We start from the raw sequence: 17395 nt of genomic DNA on the forward strand, positions 1-17395 counted from the left end.
TAGCAGATATACGTCGGTTTTAAATGAGGAATATTGATTCTAAAAACCAAATTCACCACTGTCAGAAAAGTCTTTTACTAGTGAAAGAAATTCTCATAGATTGTATACAAATCAAGATGAAGAAGAAAGAGACGTAATTGGATACGTGTCTGCTGTTGATGCCGCACTTTCCAAAATATCAATTAAAACATTCTTGACGGGCTTGATAACAATATCAAGAAAGTAAAACTGATCTTGTCAATAAACAAGATCCAAGTAGCAAAGAAAAATTAAATGATTTATTACACAGTTAAAGTTTGATATTTAACAAAAATAAAAATAATTTATAGAAAATATTAATACGCCGAGTCAAAACTTACAAAAAAGTCACCATCAAGTAAAAGATAAAAATGTGTGTTTGAAAGAAATAGGTTTAACAGTTGCTACTGCTTCTACAGCTATTAGTATTGTAGTACAATTCTTGTCCTAGCCATAGCAACTTTTGAAAACCGATTACCAGTCAGCGGCAGAGATCCTGACGGCGACGATGAGATTTTCGCACTGGAGTCGGCGATGCGGGTGCTGGCAGTGGAGCTTAGGGAAGCGGCGATTACGGATTCATTGGTAAATTCAACAAAATAAATGGCTGAATATTTGTTCAACTTAGATAAACAAAAAAGGCAGCGGCAGTATGGTCTGGTATTTTTGGTTGTATAATAAGCCGGCTTTTAACATCGAACGGAAAAAAGGTATTTATTAGTTGAAAATACCATTTTAATTTCCTTTCATTAATTGACTTCGTCTTTGTAATTGTACTATATGGTTTATTTGTAATAAAAATAAGAATTATATATTAATCATATTAACTAGCTAGTTAATCTCATTAAAAAACAAATTGGATCCAAATCCAGCAAGCATAGACATAATAATAAATATATCTGTATTGATATATATTATTAGAGATAGTATTTGTTGTATCTGTGGGTATGTGAGAAAGCTTGCCAGTAGCTTCTCGTGGGTCGGTGGTTCTTCCCGGGGTTTTCCAGGGTTCTTCCTCCACCATTAATACTGACAGCCATGCATTGCCTATCGTGTGCTGAAAAATGGCGTTAAAACGCCATAACAACAACAATTTGTTGTATGTGTACATGATTAATATTACTTGTATCGTGTGCATTGTCTGTCTGTTGATGAATTATTACAGATAGTTTATCGTCTTCTGCCACCTCGATGTTTACATCAGAAATTAGTTGTATTATAAATAAATATGATTCCTTTAATACATTGTTATTATCTCCAATATTATTCACTTTCATCACCTCATCAATGAAAATACGAAACTTCACAATCAACACCAACAAAATATTTTATCTAACTTTTGAATCTGATACATGCATTTGTAATTATAATGTAATGTGTTTATCTGTGTGAAAACATTCTTCACCTGAAATCAAATATTCAGACATAATTTACGGTGCTTTGAAAATTAAATCCAGACTCAGCAACTGAATGTTTAGTATGTACATGACCAACTACAATCGCATGATATAATACTATGATTTAGACGCTCTATCCCTTCATTTGTTGCTAACACGTAGAAAGATATACGTCCATCCCATTTCTTTTTCTCCTGATGTTGTGAGTTATATTACTCAGGAATGTATCATACCTACAGTGCCGGATTAAACCCTGTGGAGCCCATAGGCAGTCGAAGTCTTGGACCCACACGCCCCCACCCTCGCAAATTATCTCATACGTTTTATCAATATTGTTTTGGATCCGTTGTCGCGGGGCCCCTAAAAGGCGTGGGGCCCATAGGCCGGTGTCTACTCTGCCTTTTTGGTAATCCGGCACTGCATACCCACGTCACTTTTTTCCACAATTTGTCTGGTTCAAATGTTTCATGTGCGTTTATTTCATCGACCGTCGTGTTCTTCTCTATTTTTTAAGAAGTGCCATGTCCAGCCATTCTTTCTTTTGATATCTCCAGTCATGACAAATGGGATATTCAAGTTATACAAATTTTTTAAAAATGTTTAAGATCCATGCTGTTGTTTGATGGATGAAATGCTTGATCATATCGTAATGATATTTATTATTCAAACAGATGCTTTAGTATGCGTAAAGACATGTGAAACTTAAATAGTGATGTTGTTAACCCATCTACAGGATATACATTCCTATAACCTATTTTATGCCGGGTTATTGGATATCATACAGTCCCAGTTTAACTAATTTTGCCAAATTTCATATCAGACTGTGCCTGAATCATCACTATCCACTTTTAGAGTGTAGTAATAAAATTTTCATGGCTTATGAATAAAATTGGCATATATTCCCGGGTTCTTCCTCCACCATTAATACTGGCCGCCATGCATAGCCTATCGTGTGTTGAAAAATGGCGTTAAACCCCACAACAACAATAACAACATCATCTCACTAAATATTCCTGTATCAACTCCTACACTAAAACTGGTTGCAGGACAAGTGTAATAGTTGTCTGCTTGGGTTTTCTCTTTTAATAAATTTGAATTTCATGACTTTATCTATATAAAATTTGAGGATATACGGTGACTTTGTGTAGCGTGAACTTGTTATAAATAGGTCGTTAGCATGGATATGCGGGTTTAGTGATCCGAGTCGCAAAATTTAGGTGACCGGTGGCCTCTGTCGTTTTAGTAGAATGTTGCCACCCGAGACCTTCGATTTGCTGTTATAACAACTACTGAATTTGCCCTTGGATTTGTTGTAATAACAACTATTTTGACTACCAGTGTTCTCGACCTTTTTAGTAAAATTCAGGCGACCAGTGGCCTTGTACAAAAAGGTCTTACCAAAATCAATACCAATTAAGTGAAATTATAAAAACTGGATGAGAAATGATTTTGTGATTTTATAGCCTGAGGAAAATGACTTAATATTTTTTTTAAAAAAATAGCTTAATAAGGCTCAAGATTTTTTATTTAAAATCCATTTTAAAATATGTTTTTGACTAAATATTTTGAAAAGAATTACTAACAAAATCGAATAAATTTATCAAAACTTAATTAACCGGCCCAGAACCTGCAAATATCATACTACTGTTTCATATCACTAGGAATGTGAAAACGAAATCACTAACCTCCTGAACATGTAGCCAGTGCCAAAGGTCTTTCGTCACTTGGAAACCATTCTGTAGTGACGACGGCATGTGTGCTAGCTGTGAAAGGAAAATTTCGTTGATGGCTCGATATGGAAGAAAAGGTTTTGTCTTAGCATTTTCATGAGACATTTTTAAAATCAATAAATCCGTTCAAACTTATTTGTACATAAGGTCTGATATTTATTTTATATTCGCTTGATTTTAGTTAGGAACATGAAGATTTAAAAGGAAACGACTTTTTATTGTTATCTGATTATTTGTAATCACGTTTACTCCTCTTATTATCATTACATTTCCTCATCTCCTTAATGGTTTTCATCATTTTGCATTACTTCGTGATATTATCTCTTCTACAATCCGTAATGTCTAATTCCGTAATTGCTAATTCCGTGATTCCCTAATGGCTAATTCAGTAATGGCTCATTCCGTAATGGTTAATTCCGTAATAGCTCACTTAGGTTTTTTATATACAAAAAATCAAACCTGTTCATGCATGAAATTCTCCCATTTCCGATAGACTGGCAGTCCCTCTGTATAACTCATTGTATATATGTTCATAGTCGTGTTAACCTCTATAGCGATGTAACGGAGCTTTGTTCCGTAGTATTGACCTGAAATATTACAAGAAAACAAATAGTTCTATTCAGGAAAAGTAAACATTATTTCCACGCGAGTAGGAAGATGGAGTGGTAGGCAGGTACGTAGATTGGTTGATAGATAGGTGGGCACAGTGAGGAAAGTTGGCATGATGGTGTGTGTTTGTGTGTCTGTGTGTGTGTGTGTGTGTGTGTGTGTGTGATTTGGATTTTTAACAATGTTTCTGTCATATCACTACGATGACTGCAGTGTGACAGTTTATAGTGATGTCTAGCACTGGGGCATCATGCCGCAGACATGTAGCATGATGTCCCACCCAGCCACATTATCCTGACACCAGGCTGACCAGTCCTAACACTAACCTCTTAATGCTGAGCGCCAAGCGAGGCAGCTGTTAGTACCATTTTTGTAAGTCTTTGGTATGACTCGGCCGGGGATCGAACCGACGACCTCCCGCATCTGAGGCGGACGCTCTAACAACTAGGACAAGAAGATAAATAAATAACAGGTAAATAACAGGTTAGGTAGTTGCTGATGTGACAAGGTAATTATGTTACACATAAAAATGTATATGACTGAAAGTAAACATTCAAACAGAAAACTTAAATTATAAAATGTTGTAAGCAAAGAAATAGTTCTTATAAGATAGAAATAAAAACCGAAGACACAATTGGATCTTAGGTCGATACGAAAATCTGACAGTGAAGCCGCTGTGATACGGGTTCAAAATTTACCAACACCAGGGCATGTAGGCAGTGAATGCTTGTCTCTGGGCGATGTACTTTATTTCTTTTTCCTCAGCACGGTATATACTTTCATTTTTTGATATGTCATTAAAGACCAACTAAACAAAATCCAGTGGGTAATACTTAAATCTATCTAAACCAACATCTGAACAAACTCACCTGTCATACTATAATCTAGCTAATCCAACAACTGAACAAATTCACCTGTCGTACTAGAATCTATCTAAACCAACAACTGAACAAACTCACCTGTCATACTAGTATCTATCTAAACCAACAACTGAACACTCACATGTCGTACTAGAATCTATCTAAACCAACAACTGAACAAACTCACACGTCGTACTAGAATCTATATAAACCAACAACTGAACAAACTCACCTGTCATACTAGAATCTAGCTAAACCAACAACTAAAACAAATTCAACTGTCATACTAGAATCTAGCTAAGCCAACAACTAAAACAAACTCACTTTTCATACTAGAATCTAGCTAAGCCAACAACTAAAACAAATTCACCTGTCATACCAGAATCTAGCTAAGCCAACAATTACACTTATTAAATTAATAAAGATTTGCACGTGTATACCAAGCTAAACTGAAATAAAAGAAACAAAAAATAAAATACTCTGGCCTAACACAGCCAAAGAAACAAACTATTCATCGTAACAAATTTTAAGATGTGAATTGGTTCTAGCAAACATTACAAGTGTGCAACTCATAATTAAATCGACGTGTCGGCGCTTATTTCACTTTTTCTTCTTTCAATTGCCACAGTTTCTTTGCCAACATTCATCAATAAGTAATAAATTTTCACCTTCAAGTACACTTCGTATCCATTCATTGGGGTAATAAATTTTGTCCATAATACAATCATCCCGAATTGCAAACTAACAAATGCAGTTTCAATTTTATTATCAATTAAATACATTGGAAGTCCTTTAATTGTTGTCAACAATGGTTTGATTTAACAGCCATAACATTTATTAGCATTTCAACATATGTCACGTTAAGTTACATTAATGACCGCCATTACCAAGGACTCTGTATAAATTTTATTTCATAATAAGTTCCCTCCAGAAGCTGAATAGCTTATAATGAATTATAAAGAGTTTTCAAGTTATTGATAGTGCGATTTTATTATTGTTATGGATTGGAGATCCAAACTAAACCTTATTCATAAATTACTTTGCATGTTTGTCTAAGAATGCCTGTCAGATAATGTTTCGTTCTGCTCAATATCGAATATGTGCTGTTCATACTTGATTTATTTCGTATCTTCTATATTCCTTTCTTTCTTCTTTAATTTTATTGTTATTGTCAATCATCAATTATTACACTATTGGAACCTGTTCGGCTGAGTTGCATTATTTCCTTTCACGTATGTGAGACTTGTACCGATTGTTGTAGAAAACCAATATTTTGTGTTATTAACAGTTTATGAAAACAACAAGAAGTCGCATAAGACTACAACAAAGGCACACAACTCAGGCAAAATCTCACATAGGCTAACAGAGTAATGGGCATGAGGAAATATTTCACATAGGCGCACGGAATATTGAACATAAAGCTTTGCCTGTTGTCCAGTCAGCAGTCTGAAGTTGTGTGATGCCCGAAGAGAACTAAAAAACACCAGACACACAACACGGGCATTGAAGTATCGAGAAATAAACAAGAATATCAGAAAAAAAACTTGAGCAAAGCAAAGGAAAATTGGATTGGACAAAAGTGCACAGAAATGGAGAACAGTCTGATAAAGAATAACAGCAAAAAGGCATTCCAATTGTGAAAGACTTCACCAGACAGAAACAACCAAGAGTCAGTACCATTCAAGACAAAAATGGAAAATGCCTCACAGAAGCGAGTGACATTGCAGAAAGATGGACTGAGTATTGCAAAGAACTCTACAACCGTCAGTCCACAGGAGACCCAGAGGTGCTTGAAGTTCCAGACTCCTCAAATGATGATGACTTCCCCATTCTCAAAGAAGAGGTGGAGTCAGCAATAAGAGCACTGAAGAATGGAAAGGCAGCTGGAGTAGACAACATCCCAGCTGAACTTATCAAGAATGGGGGAGAATCAGTGAAAGAGCTACTAACAAAAATCTGCAACAAGATCTGGCAGACAGGTGAATGGCTAACACAATGGACCCAGTCACTGATTATAACACTTCCCAAAAAAGGCAATCTCCAGCTGTGCCAAAATTACAGAACTATTATTTTGATCAGCCATGCTAGTAAGGTAATGCTGAAGATCATCTTGAACAGACTGAAACCACAAGCAGAAGAAATAATCGCTGAAGAACAGGCCGGGTTCCGGAGTGGAAGAAGCACAACAGAACAAATACTCAATCTCAGTGTTCTGTGCGAAAAGTACTCGCAACACCAACAAGACATCTATCATGTGTTCATAGATTTCAAAAAGACCTTTGACATAGTGTGGCATGAGGCATTGTGGGCCACAATGAAGAAGTATAACATGGGTAAAAAGTTAACCAATACCATCAATCAGCTGTACGCCAAGGCTATCAGTGCAGTAATTGCCCAAGGTGATGGGGGTGGGGGGGTGGCGGCTGGTTCCAGACAACAGTGGGAGTGCGTCAAGGCTGTCTCCTGTCACCCACGCTTTTCAACATCTACTTAGAGCGCATCATGAGCGAAGCCCTGGAAAACCACTGTGGGACAGTCAGCATTGGAGGACGTAACATCACCAACCGCCGCTTTGCAGACGACATTGATGGGCTGGCAGGCAGTGAAGACGAGCTAGCCAACTAAGTGAAAAACCTGGATGAAACATCTTCCAGATTTGACATGGAGATAAGCGCTGAGAAGACAAAACTGATGACAAATAGTGGCAAACAAATCTCAGCCAAGATTAAAGTCAGAGGACATGAACTGGAAACAGTGAGCCAGTTCAAATATATTGGTTCCATAATCACTGAAGAGGGATCAAGAGCAGAAATTTTGTCAAGAGCAGCACAAACAATGGCAGCTATGTCAAAGCTAAGACCATCTGGAGAGACAAGAATATCTGTCTGAAAACTAAAATCAGACTATTGCGAGCTCTAGTCATCTCAGTCTTTTTGTACTCATGTGAGGCATGGACCCTGACAGCAGAATTACAACGAAGAATCCAGTCACTTGAAATGAGATGCTACAGAACCATCCTTGGCATCTCTTACATGGACCACATCACAAATGAAGAAGTGCGTAACACCATCCGGCGCAAAGTGGGCCAATATGAGGACCTCCTCACCACCGTCAAAAAGAGAAAGCTGAAATGGTATGGCCATGTCACTAGAGCCAACAGTCTATCCAAAACAGTCCTGCAGGGCAGCGTCCACAGTGGCAGAAGGAGAGGTAGACAGAGAAAAAAGTGGACTGACAACATCACAGAATGGACCAGGAAAAGTCTTGCGGAGACACAGGTATTGGCACATGATCGAAACAAGTGGAGGGAACTGGTCAGATGTTCAGCAGCACAGTGCCTCAACGACCACACTAGGTCATGAGACTGATGATGATGATGATGATGATGTTGTCCAGTCTTAGTAGCATGTGTCTATATATTGTAATGAATCTATGGTCATAAACTAAGTAACAGGGAGAAGCGAAATCAACAGGTTTTGTAAAACTTAACAAAAAATTTTATTATCAAAGTTATAAATTAAAATGCGGAGGAACTTACAGTAGAACGTAGTGAATCCCAAATAATCATGAAAAAGTATTATTTAAGTCCAAAATAATGAGACGCTCCGTATAAATTTCAGAACCGGAAATATACTGGTCCGACCAATTATCGCGACATTGTCAAAATGGCATTGTTCAAAACTCATTTGAATAATTCACAATAGTTCCAAATTAATATTATAGTCCAATGAGCACTTTCTCTTTCTAATGAACAGTCCAAAAAAATGTTTTTCCTCTGAAATAATATCTAAATACAACATAAAACACGTCTGCAAACTTGATGTTACAACAAGAACACAAGAAATAAGAATAAGAAAACCGCCCAGTCCGAGCAACTTATATCAAGGTGAAAAAGCTAAAACACGCATATTATTACTACTGCCTACGTGACAAGTCGCAAATTTTCAACATCGTGAAAGAATTCATGTTTTACACCATCAAATGGGAATTTACTTAATTCTTCTAAGATACCACCCGAAGGACTGGTTCAGTGGGAAAAAGGACGACTTTCGTAAACATATTAACTAATAATTATATTACTAGTAACTGTCAAGTCGTACATATGCATCTATTCATAGATCCTATGCAATTCTACGTTCTTTAATATCTTAAAATAGACCTCATGCAGATACAACAAATCCAGCTATATATAACCACTACAATTTACATTCATGAATAAAAAATTTCAAAAATTAGACAAAATCTTGTACAAGGAGTTAGAAACATTGGCATACATAACAATATGTTTTGCCCGTTGTCCAATCATATTGGTATGTGTCTATAGGCTTGTTATATTGTCCAGTCTTACTAGCATGTGCCTATATGCTTTGCCTGTCATCTAGTCCCAAAAACAATTGCTTAGAGACTTTTTCTGTTGTTCAATCATATCACATATATCTATTGGCTTTATCTGCTGTCCAGTCATAGTAGCATGTGTCTATAGACTTTGTCTGTTGTCCATTCTTAGTAGCATGGGTCCATGGGCCTTGTTTGTCGTCCAATCATAGCATCATGCGTCTATAGGCTTGGGCTGCTGTCCAGTCATAGTAGCATGTGTCTATAGACTTTGTCTGTTGTCCAATCTTAGTAGCATGGGTCCACGGGCCTTGTGTGTTGTCCAATCATAGCATCATGTGCCTATAGGCTTGGCCTGCTGTCCAGTCATAGTAGCATGTGTCTATATACTTTGTCTGTAGTCCAATCTTACCAGCATCAGTCAATGGGCCTTGTTTGTTACCCAATCATAGCATCATGTGTTTCAAGGCTTGGCCTGCTGTCCAATCATAGTAGATTGTGTCTAAGGCTTTGCTTGTTGTCCAATCATATTAGCATGTGTCTAAATACTTTTTGTCCAATCTTAGTAGCATGCGTCTATAGGCTTTGTTTGTTTTCCAACTAGCATGCGTTTATAGGTTTTGCCTGTTGTCAATAAACCTGCATTTTGCCTAATTCCGACTTGAGCTGAATAAATAGATAGCACTGGACAACAAATTTTTACAAAAGTCATGTTACTGAAATAAAATTAGTCAATTCTTATCAATTTTTATGTGCTGAACACGAATATGACAGTCAAATTGCAAAATTGGCTCTAGTTTTTTTGTAATCTGCAAGAAATTAATGTTTACATAACGAAATGCATTCCAATAGTAAAAGGTCAACTGTAATAGCCTACCTATAAAAAATCAAGTCATTGACTACATCTTAGATTTCTTCGCCTGTCTCTTGTACAGCTGTTCGGGAGCATCTCTGAGGAGTGTCCAGCAGTAGTCAGCCAGCATTGTAGTGGACCATTTTCCCTGGTATCTTTGTTCCATTGTTGCGATATCTTGATGAAAACGTTCGCCGTGTTCATCACTAACAATACCACAGTTGCTAGGAAAGAAATCCAAATGGGAATGAAGGAAGTGAATCTTTAGAGACATATTGCAGCCAAGTTTCTTATACTTCATCAACATGTCTTCTACTAGTTCCTTATAGTTTTCTGCCCTAACATTTCCGAGGAAGTTTGTAGAAACTAGGCGAAAAGCATTCCATGCTTGTTTCGCGTCACCTTCCAGCAAGTTGTTGAACCGGTCATCTTTGAAAAGCTCTCGAATCTGAGGACCCACAAAAACTCCCTCTTTAATCTTTGCTTCGCTGAGTCGAGGGAATTTTTCATGCAGGTATCGGAATGCTGGCAAAGTCCGGTCAATGGCTTTCACGAAGTTCTTCATCAAACCTAGTTTGATGTGAAGGGGTGGTAGCAAGATTTTCTGAGCCTCAACCAGAGCTGGGTGTTGGATATTCTTCTCTCCAATGGCTACATTCTGCCTGTGAGTCCATTCCTTCCTCATGTAGTGCATTTCCCTTGCTCGGCTATCCCACTCGCATAAGAAACACATGTATTTTGTATATCCTTGCTGCAGTCCCAATAAAAGGGCAACTACCTTCAAATCACCACAGAGGTGCCAGCTGTACTTGTTATACTCAATGGAATTCAGTAGCTGCCTTAAGTTATCGTATGTCTCTTTCATGTGGACAGCATACGCTACTGGAATAGATGGAAGAATGTTTCCATTGTGCAAAAGCACAGCCTTGAGACTCAGTTTCGAAGAGTCCACAAATAGTCTCCATTCTTGTGGGTCATGAGTGATTTTTAAAGCATTCATGAGGCCCTCAATATCGGAACAGAATATCAGATTACTTTCCTTTCTGAAGAAAGGCTCCAATTGCTGGTGGCGCTTTCGATATGCAGTAATTGTGACATCTTCTTCTAGAAGATTCCATTGTTGGAGTCTTGATCCTAGCAATTCTGCCTTGTTCTTTGATAAGTCCAAATCACGAATCAGGTCATTTAGTTCTTCCTGTGTTATTCTGTGTGGGGTTGATGATGCACCACAGTGAAAATCTGGATCACTGCATGCTGATGGACCAGGAGAAGAACAGGTCGACTCACCTTTGTCTTCGTCAGATGAATCAAGAGAATATTCTGCTGGAGGTTCTGGAATAGGAAGTCCCTCACCATGTGGAACTGGTCTCAATGCAGACGGAATGTTTGGGTAGACTATTCTCGACTTCTTTCGCTTCGTTATTCCGCCGGAAAGAGGAGGAACCAAGCAGAAGTAACAGTCATTTAGGTGGTTGCTTGGCTCTCTCCACACCATTGGGACTGCAAACGGCATTGATGACCTTTTGCAATTCAACCACTGTGAAAGCTGTGTTGTACATGTAGCACAGCATATATGCGGAGCCCAAGGCTTGTCTTGGTCACCAACCTTGCATCCGAAGTAAAGATGATATGCCTTCTTCACTTGAGAATTGATACTTTTCTTCTGGTTGGCAAATGTCACTTCCCCACAAATATAGCAAAAATTGTCCGCGGTATTAACACACTTTCGAGGCATTACTGTTCTTTATTGTACGTAAATGGATAAAATAATAAGTTTTATGTAACAGTAGCTTGAACTGTCTCGCACAACGTCTAAAATATTTTAAATGCTGAACCTATCTGATTGGGCTTTATATAGTACACTGCTTACGTCAGCTTCAGCAGCCGCCTGGCATTAGTATAATAGGCCTACACATGTATAGTACACTGCTGACGTCAACTTACTTCAGCAGCCGCATGGCATTAGTATTGCATTGCATCAGAAAATGATGCAATCAACTGTGGATGATGTGAGCATGATGGTATTATGCAATGTTACATCATTATTCCGGATGTTGCTGCAGTCCTACTGGAGAAATTTACACAGTGAAACATAGAAAATGAGGTATATGAATATCTTCAAAACGAGAGCCAATACAAATTTTTCACGGTTATATTCGTGTTCGGCACACCAAAATACTACAGATTAGGGCCTTTTCAAGTCAGTAATGATTTCACTGTTGACCAGTGTAGTTGGATGGTTGGATATTTGAATGGATAAGTCAATTTTCCAAAACGTTCCGTCGAAGAAACGCATAATTACACACAAAAAGCTTGTGCTCGAAAACTTCTAGGCAAATATTATCTGCAGAGTCTAGTTCAATTTCTCCTAATCAGCATAATAAATCGGTAAAATCTAAGACGTTAATGTTTCTAAGGTTTAAATGTTCATGTTCTGATATAACGAGTGTTCATACTTGCTGTATCATTATTTAAGAATGGATATTTTAGTCTTAATGAGTCGATGTTCTCTACTGGATAGATGATAATCTCAAGATGTTGTGCTGAGCTAAAAGAAATGTATATCTAGACCGTCAGTCAGTATCTAGACCATCAGTCAAGATCTAGACTGTCAGTCAGTATCTAGGCTGTCAGTCAGTATCTAGACCGTCAGTCAGTATCTAGACTGTCAGTCAGTATCTAGTCTGTCAGTCGGTATCTAGACCGTCAGTCAGTATCTGTTCAGTTTTGCCCGTCACCCCTGCCGAGGTATAGGTCGCCCACAAAAGATCGCCAGAGGCTTCTGTCCTGTGCCATCCCCTTGAGCTGACTCCAGGTGTGACTCATCTTAGTGATGTCCACCTCAAGGTCGCGTCGCCAGGTGTTTCCTGGTTGGCCCCTTCTCCGCTTGCCTTGATAATGTTGGCTGGCGGCTTACGTAGGGTGTGTTGTCACTACTTTATTTTTGTTATCGTGCAGCGATAAATTACGTTGATGTCTTACTGAACTCGTGTGTGACAAGTATAACGTGTCTCACATGATACTGATATCGTCATACATTAGGTCATCATATCTTCGTCTCGCATTCATACTGATATCGTTATAAAATAGGTTATCATACATCTTTGTCTACATTCATATAGATATCGTTATAAAGTAGGTTATGACACCCTTTCTGGTTAGATCGGGCGAAGGTATATTTTGTCCGACGATTACGCTTAGTCTGATTATTTTATTTATTGCATTTTGATTTCAGACAAAATACCCATGTTCGATAAACTAAAACATTATATCATGATAAAATATGATATCAGGAGCATAGTTCATGGGCAAGGATTGTGTGAATATCTCATACTTCATGCTACTTCCGTTAAATCGAAAGTATAGTTTATAAACAAAATTAGTCTAATCATGATCTTTGCTAATCATCGAGTCACAACGAAAAATGTAAGGTTAATTTATCCTCTGCTAAAATCAATTGATCTTGTATGCAGCATAAGATCAAGTGTTTTTATTCGGTATGGAAATATTGGTCGGTAAGTCTTACCCAAACAAAATTAGAAAACGAGAAATTTAAACAAGCGTATATTGTGTTCTGCTGTTATCATATAAACCCTTTCTGCATAACCATTCAGGTGTTATTATATCTCCCAGAATTTCATATATTTATTACCAGAAAAGACATAGACACGTACGCATTCTTTTGCATTGCATGTAATGAAGATACAATCGTACAAACAGGACTGAGTTAGGTACACCAAGGATTAAGGTTATAAACTTTGGTTTATATTAAATGGAACGGTCTGACTATATGAAATTTGATTTTACTCATTTTAAAGATATCTTTCCATAACTATCCACGTATGTTCACATGTGTAAAAAAAAAAGCGCAAAATCAAGAGTTGACTGTGTTTGCTCACTCAGTGGCTTTAAACCGAAATTGTGACAGTAAAACAATATGTATTTTAGCTCCTGTACAAAGAAGTACTACCTACACTTAAGTGAGATTCTGCCTTATGTTCATTACACCGTGCGTCTATATGCGAGTTTTCCTTATGTCCGTTACTCTATGCGCCCATGTGCGATTTAGCCGCGTGTTCATTACTAGTCTATGTGCGATTTTCCTTATGTCCATTACTCCTTACATGTATGTGTGATATTATGTTTATTACTCAGTGTGCCTATGTGTGATTTTGCTTTATGTCCATTACTCCATACGTCTATATGTAATTTGCCTTATATCCCCGGCCGAGTCATAACAAAGACTTACAAAAATGGTACTAACTGCTGCCTCGCTTGACGCTCAGCATTAAGAGGTTAGTGTTTGGACTGGCCGGCCTGGTATCAGGATAATGTGACTGGGTGGTACATCATGCTACATGACTGCGGCATGATGCCCCAGTGCTAGACATCACTATAAACTGTCGTACTGCAGACATTGTAGAAATATGACTGAAAAATTGTTAAAGCTACGTTAAAAATCCCAAGCACACACACACACACACACACACACACACACACACACTTTGCCTTATGTCATTTACTCCAAGCGCCCATGTGCCATTTAGCCTATCGACACGTGACACTACGATTGAAAAGCATGCAAAGCCTATAGAAACGTGCTACTAAGATCACATGACTACTAAGATAATATCTCATTAAGAAAGAGTGAACAGATGGAGAAAAACAAATTAAAATTAAAATCCAACATGTGTTGTTGACCAAGTCACTAGTTTTGATTAAATATTCCATCCATACATCGACACATCCACTGTTTCAACAACCCGAACGCTTCACTAGACATGAGTTTTATTCGATAATCAGTTCTCTGGTTAATTTGTTATTTTGGATATTAAGTGATGCAATACAGCATAGATGAATGGAAAAATACATTAGCTCCGATTGAAAAAAATCCTGATAAATGTATGTCTTATTAGACGGAAAATCAAACAGAGAGACATATAGAGGGGTAGCTATGGCGAGGGGGCAAAAAGAAGTCAAAAATAAAGGAAGGCCAGATGAACGGAATCCATGATGGCTATAAAATATATCACAAGATTCGTGTATGTCTGGCATTTTTCCGTTGACAAAGCTCAGGATTATTTCTATACCTGAAAATGTATCATATGCGTTTCGAGTGACTCCTGCTAGTTTCTGTTCTGCAAGAAGTCCGTTGTACCGGAAGTAGTCTTCAGTAGCCACCATTGAATAGCGATTGGCCATCCAGTATGATACTAAAATCTGTCGAACATAAAACAAAAATCTGTATTTATCAACCTTTGTTTACATTACTCATTCTTTAATAAAGAAATCAGAAATATCTTCAGGATTACAATTTCCAAACCCGCACCAAGAAAATAAAACGTATCTGGGACCAGTACAACAGCCGCTACCGCCCTCTTTATTTCATCATCGTGGTATTAGTCCTCCGAAGTGGTGCTCATTCTACCTATTAGAAACACCAAAGAGGAGAAATCTGCTAGCTGACGATGTTATAGAACTTTATTTAAACCTGAAAGACGCTTGGATGCTTTAAATTAGGGACGTGAATATGATGTCTGACATGACACTTAGGTCCACACACAATATGTATCACTTTACATATTTTAAGCTTACTTACATACACACAGCACATTCTGATCTTCATTTTCTCATTGCCAGGCAGCACAGACCTTAGCGGAAGAATTTAACTGGCAAAACGTCCATAATATAATAACATTATTAACGAGAATTGTTACACCCTGAAACTACTACAATTTTCTCTATCTTAGTGCTTTTAGTGTCAATAAAAAATCGTAATTCTTCTATGTTCTTAGAATATATAGTATTTTCACGGTACGAGTGCTCTCGATATATATATATATATATATATATATATATATATATATATATATATATATATATATATATGCATTTATAAGTATATATATATGTATATTGTATATATATATATATGTATATATATATATATGTATATGTATATATATGTATATATCTATGTATATGTACATATATATCTATGTATATGTACATATATATGTATATATCTATCTATGTGTGTGTATATATATATATATATATATATATATATATATATATATATATATATATATATATATATATATATATATATATATATATATATAACAAATGAAAGCATGTGCATATGACACATGATCAAGTTATTTAGTACGGGTGATTCGACCGAGATGACCTATTCTTGGCAGAATATATATATATATATATATATATATATATATATATATATATATATATATATATATATATATATATATATATATATATATATATATATATCTTAGTTTTCTTGCGGTGCAGCAACACTTTATAGTTTATTTGGTGCCGATGTATGTAAACTCCATTACTAAATGACACACCATGGTATTCGATTCAGGTTAATGCAATGTTGGAATCGAACTTACACCCTTATTGACACGAGTCCAACGCCTTAATCACTAAACCACTGCACCTCATTGTCTTGAGAATAAGACGTTATACGAGAATTTGCAATATTTAAGTGCAAAAAGAAGTAGCCATATTTATCAATCTTTCAAAAATTGCGATTCACTCAAGTAGATTTGAACATGTTTATACGAAAGTTTTAAGTTTCCTCCTGCATGAATGCATGCACGCACGCAAGTACGCATGCGTATTTACTTTTGTCATCACCCAAAACCAAACGCGTATTTCCGTGTCAAAAATACTTCGATGGAGTGTAACGGCGTAATAATAGGAAAATTCGCCGGAAAAATGGCGAAGGACTCGATCATACTCTTAAAGTACTCATGGCGAAATAAATCATGCTTAACGCAATATGATACATTTATGGACTTACGTGCACCAGTCCAAAAATGTTCCATTGTGAGCTAATGCATAAAAAAGACACTATGGGATGTTTCTGCCAAGAATAAGTCATCTCGGTCGAATCGCCCGTACTGAATAGCATGATCATGTGTCATATGCACATGCTTTCATTTGTTAAACAAGATACACGCAGTTCCGGCATGTTCCTACTGCAGGTTGAACGATGTTTGAATGCATTTGGACAGTTTATCAAATCACATAAAATCGAGGTCAGCAGTTCTATAAAATGAGAACAAAAAGATATATAAAATACGCATTTCAAAGCGAATTTCATTTTAAAATTTATAAAAAAAATGGAGATCTTGATGTGTTGTTCTACCCCGTCATATCTTATTTTATAGATAATATTTTGGTTTAATAATTTCATATCCAAAATTCCTTTTCTTATGCCAAAACAAGGGCGCTAATATCCTACCTCAAAATGTCTGTCAAAGTCAGCTGGAAGTTCGTATTTGTAGATGTATTGGTTGTTCAGCATGAAGCTGGTGACGTTTCCGGCGGCGACCGGAAGCTCAAGAACCAGGTCCGCTGGATATATCCGGTTACCGTACCTCGATCTTTTCATTTCCTCCTTAAGTAACATATAAATATAGTTCTGTTTATTTCTATGATGTAGTTGAGTTAGAACATACATCAATGAAACTGGGTGCATACGTTTAATTTCAATTTTCCCAAGTGACAAATGATTTTAAATTTCTTTTTATAAAATTATTTTCAATATCTGTGATT

At 36.9% G+C, this 17395-nt stretch overlaps 1 protein-coding gene across 1 annotated transcript in view; it reads right to left on the reverse strand.

The window, feature by feature from the left end:
- LOC149808492 (uncharacterized) overlaps positions 1–17395 on the reverse strand; it is a 41164-nt gene that overhangs the window by 4120 nt on the left and 19649 nt on the right. Inside the window, exons 5-8 of the mRNA XM_089969745.1 lie at positions 17082–17237; positions 14893–15022; positions 3605–3732; positions 3101–3178 (exon numbers count right to left, since the gene is read on the reverse strand). Of these exons, the coding sequence (XP_089825871.1) occupies positions 3101–3178; positions 3605–3732; positions 14893–15022; positions 17082–17237 (492 nt within the window). The remainder of the gene's footprint in view (positions 1–3100; positions 3179–3604; positions 3733–14892; positions 15023–17081; positions 17238–17395) is intronic.

Source organism: Sinohyriopsis cumingii, chromosome 1 (assembly GCF_028554795.1).
Source record: "Sinohyriopsis cumingii isolate HCF-2022 chromosome 1, ASM2855479v2, whole genome shotgun sequence".
NCBI lineage: Eukaryota > Metazoa > Mollusca > Bivalvia > Unionida > Unionidae > Sinohyriopsis > Sinohyriopsis cumingii.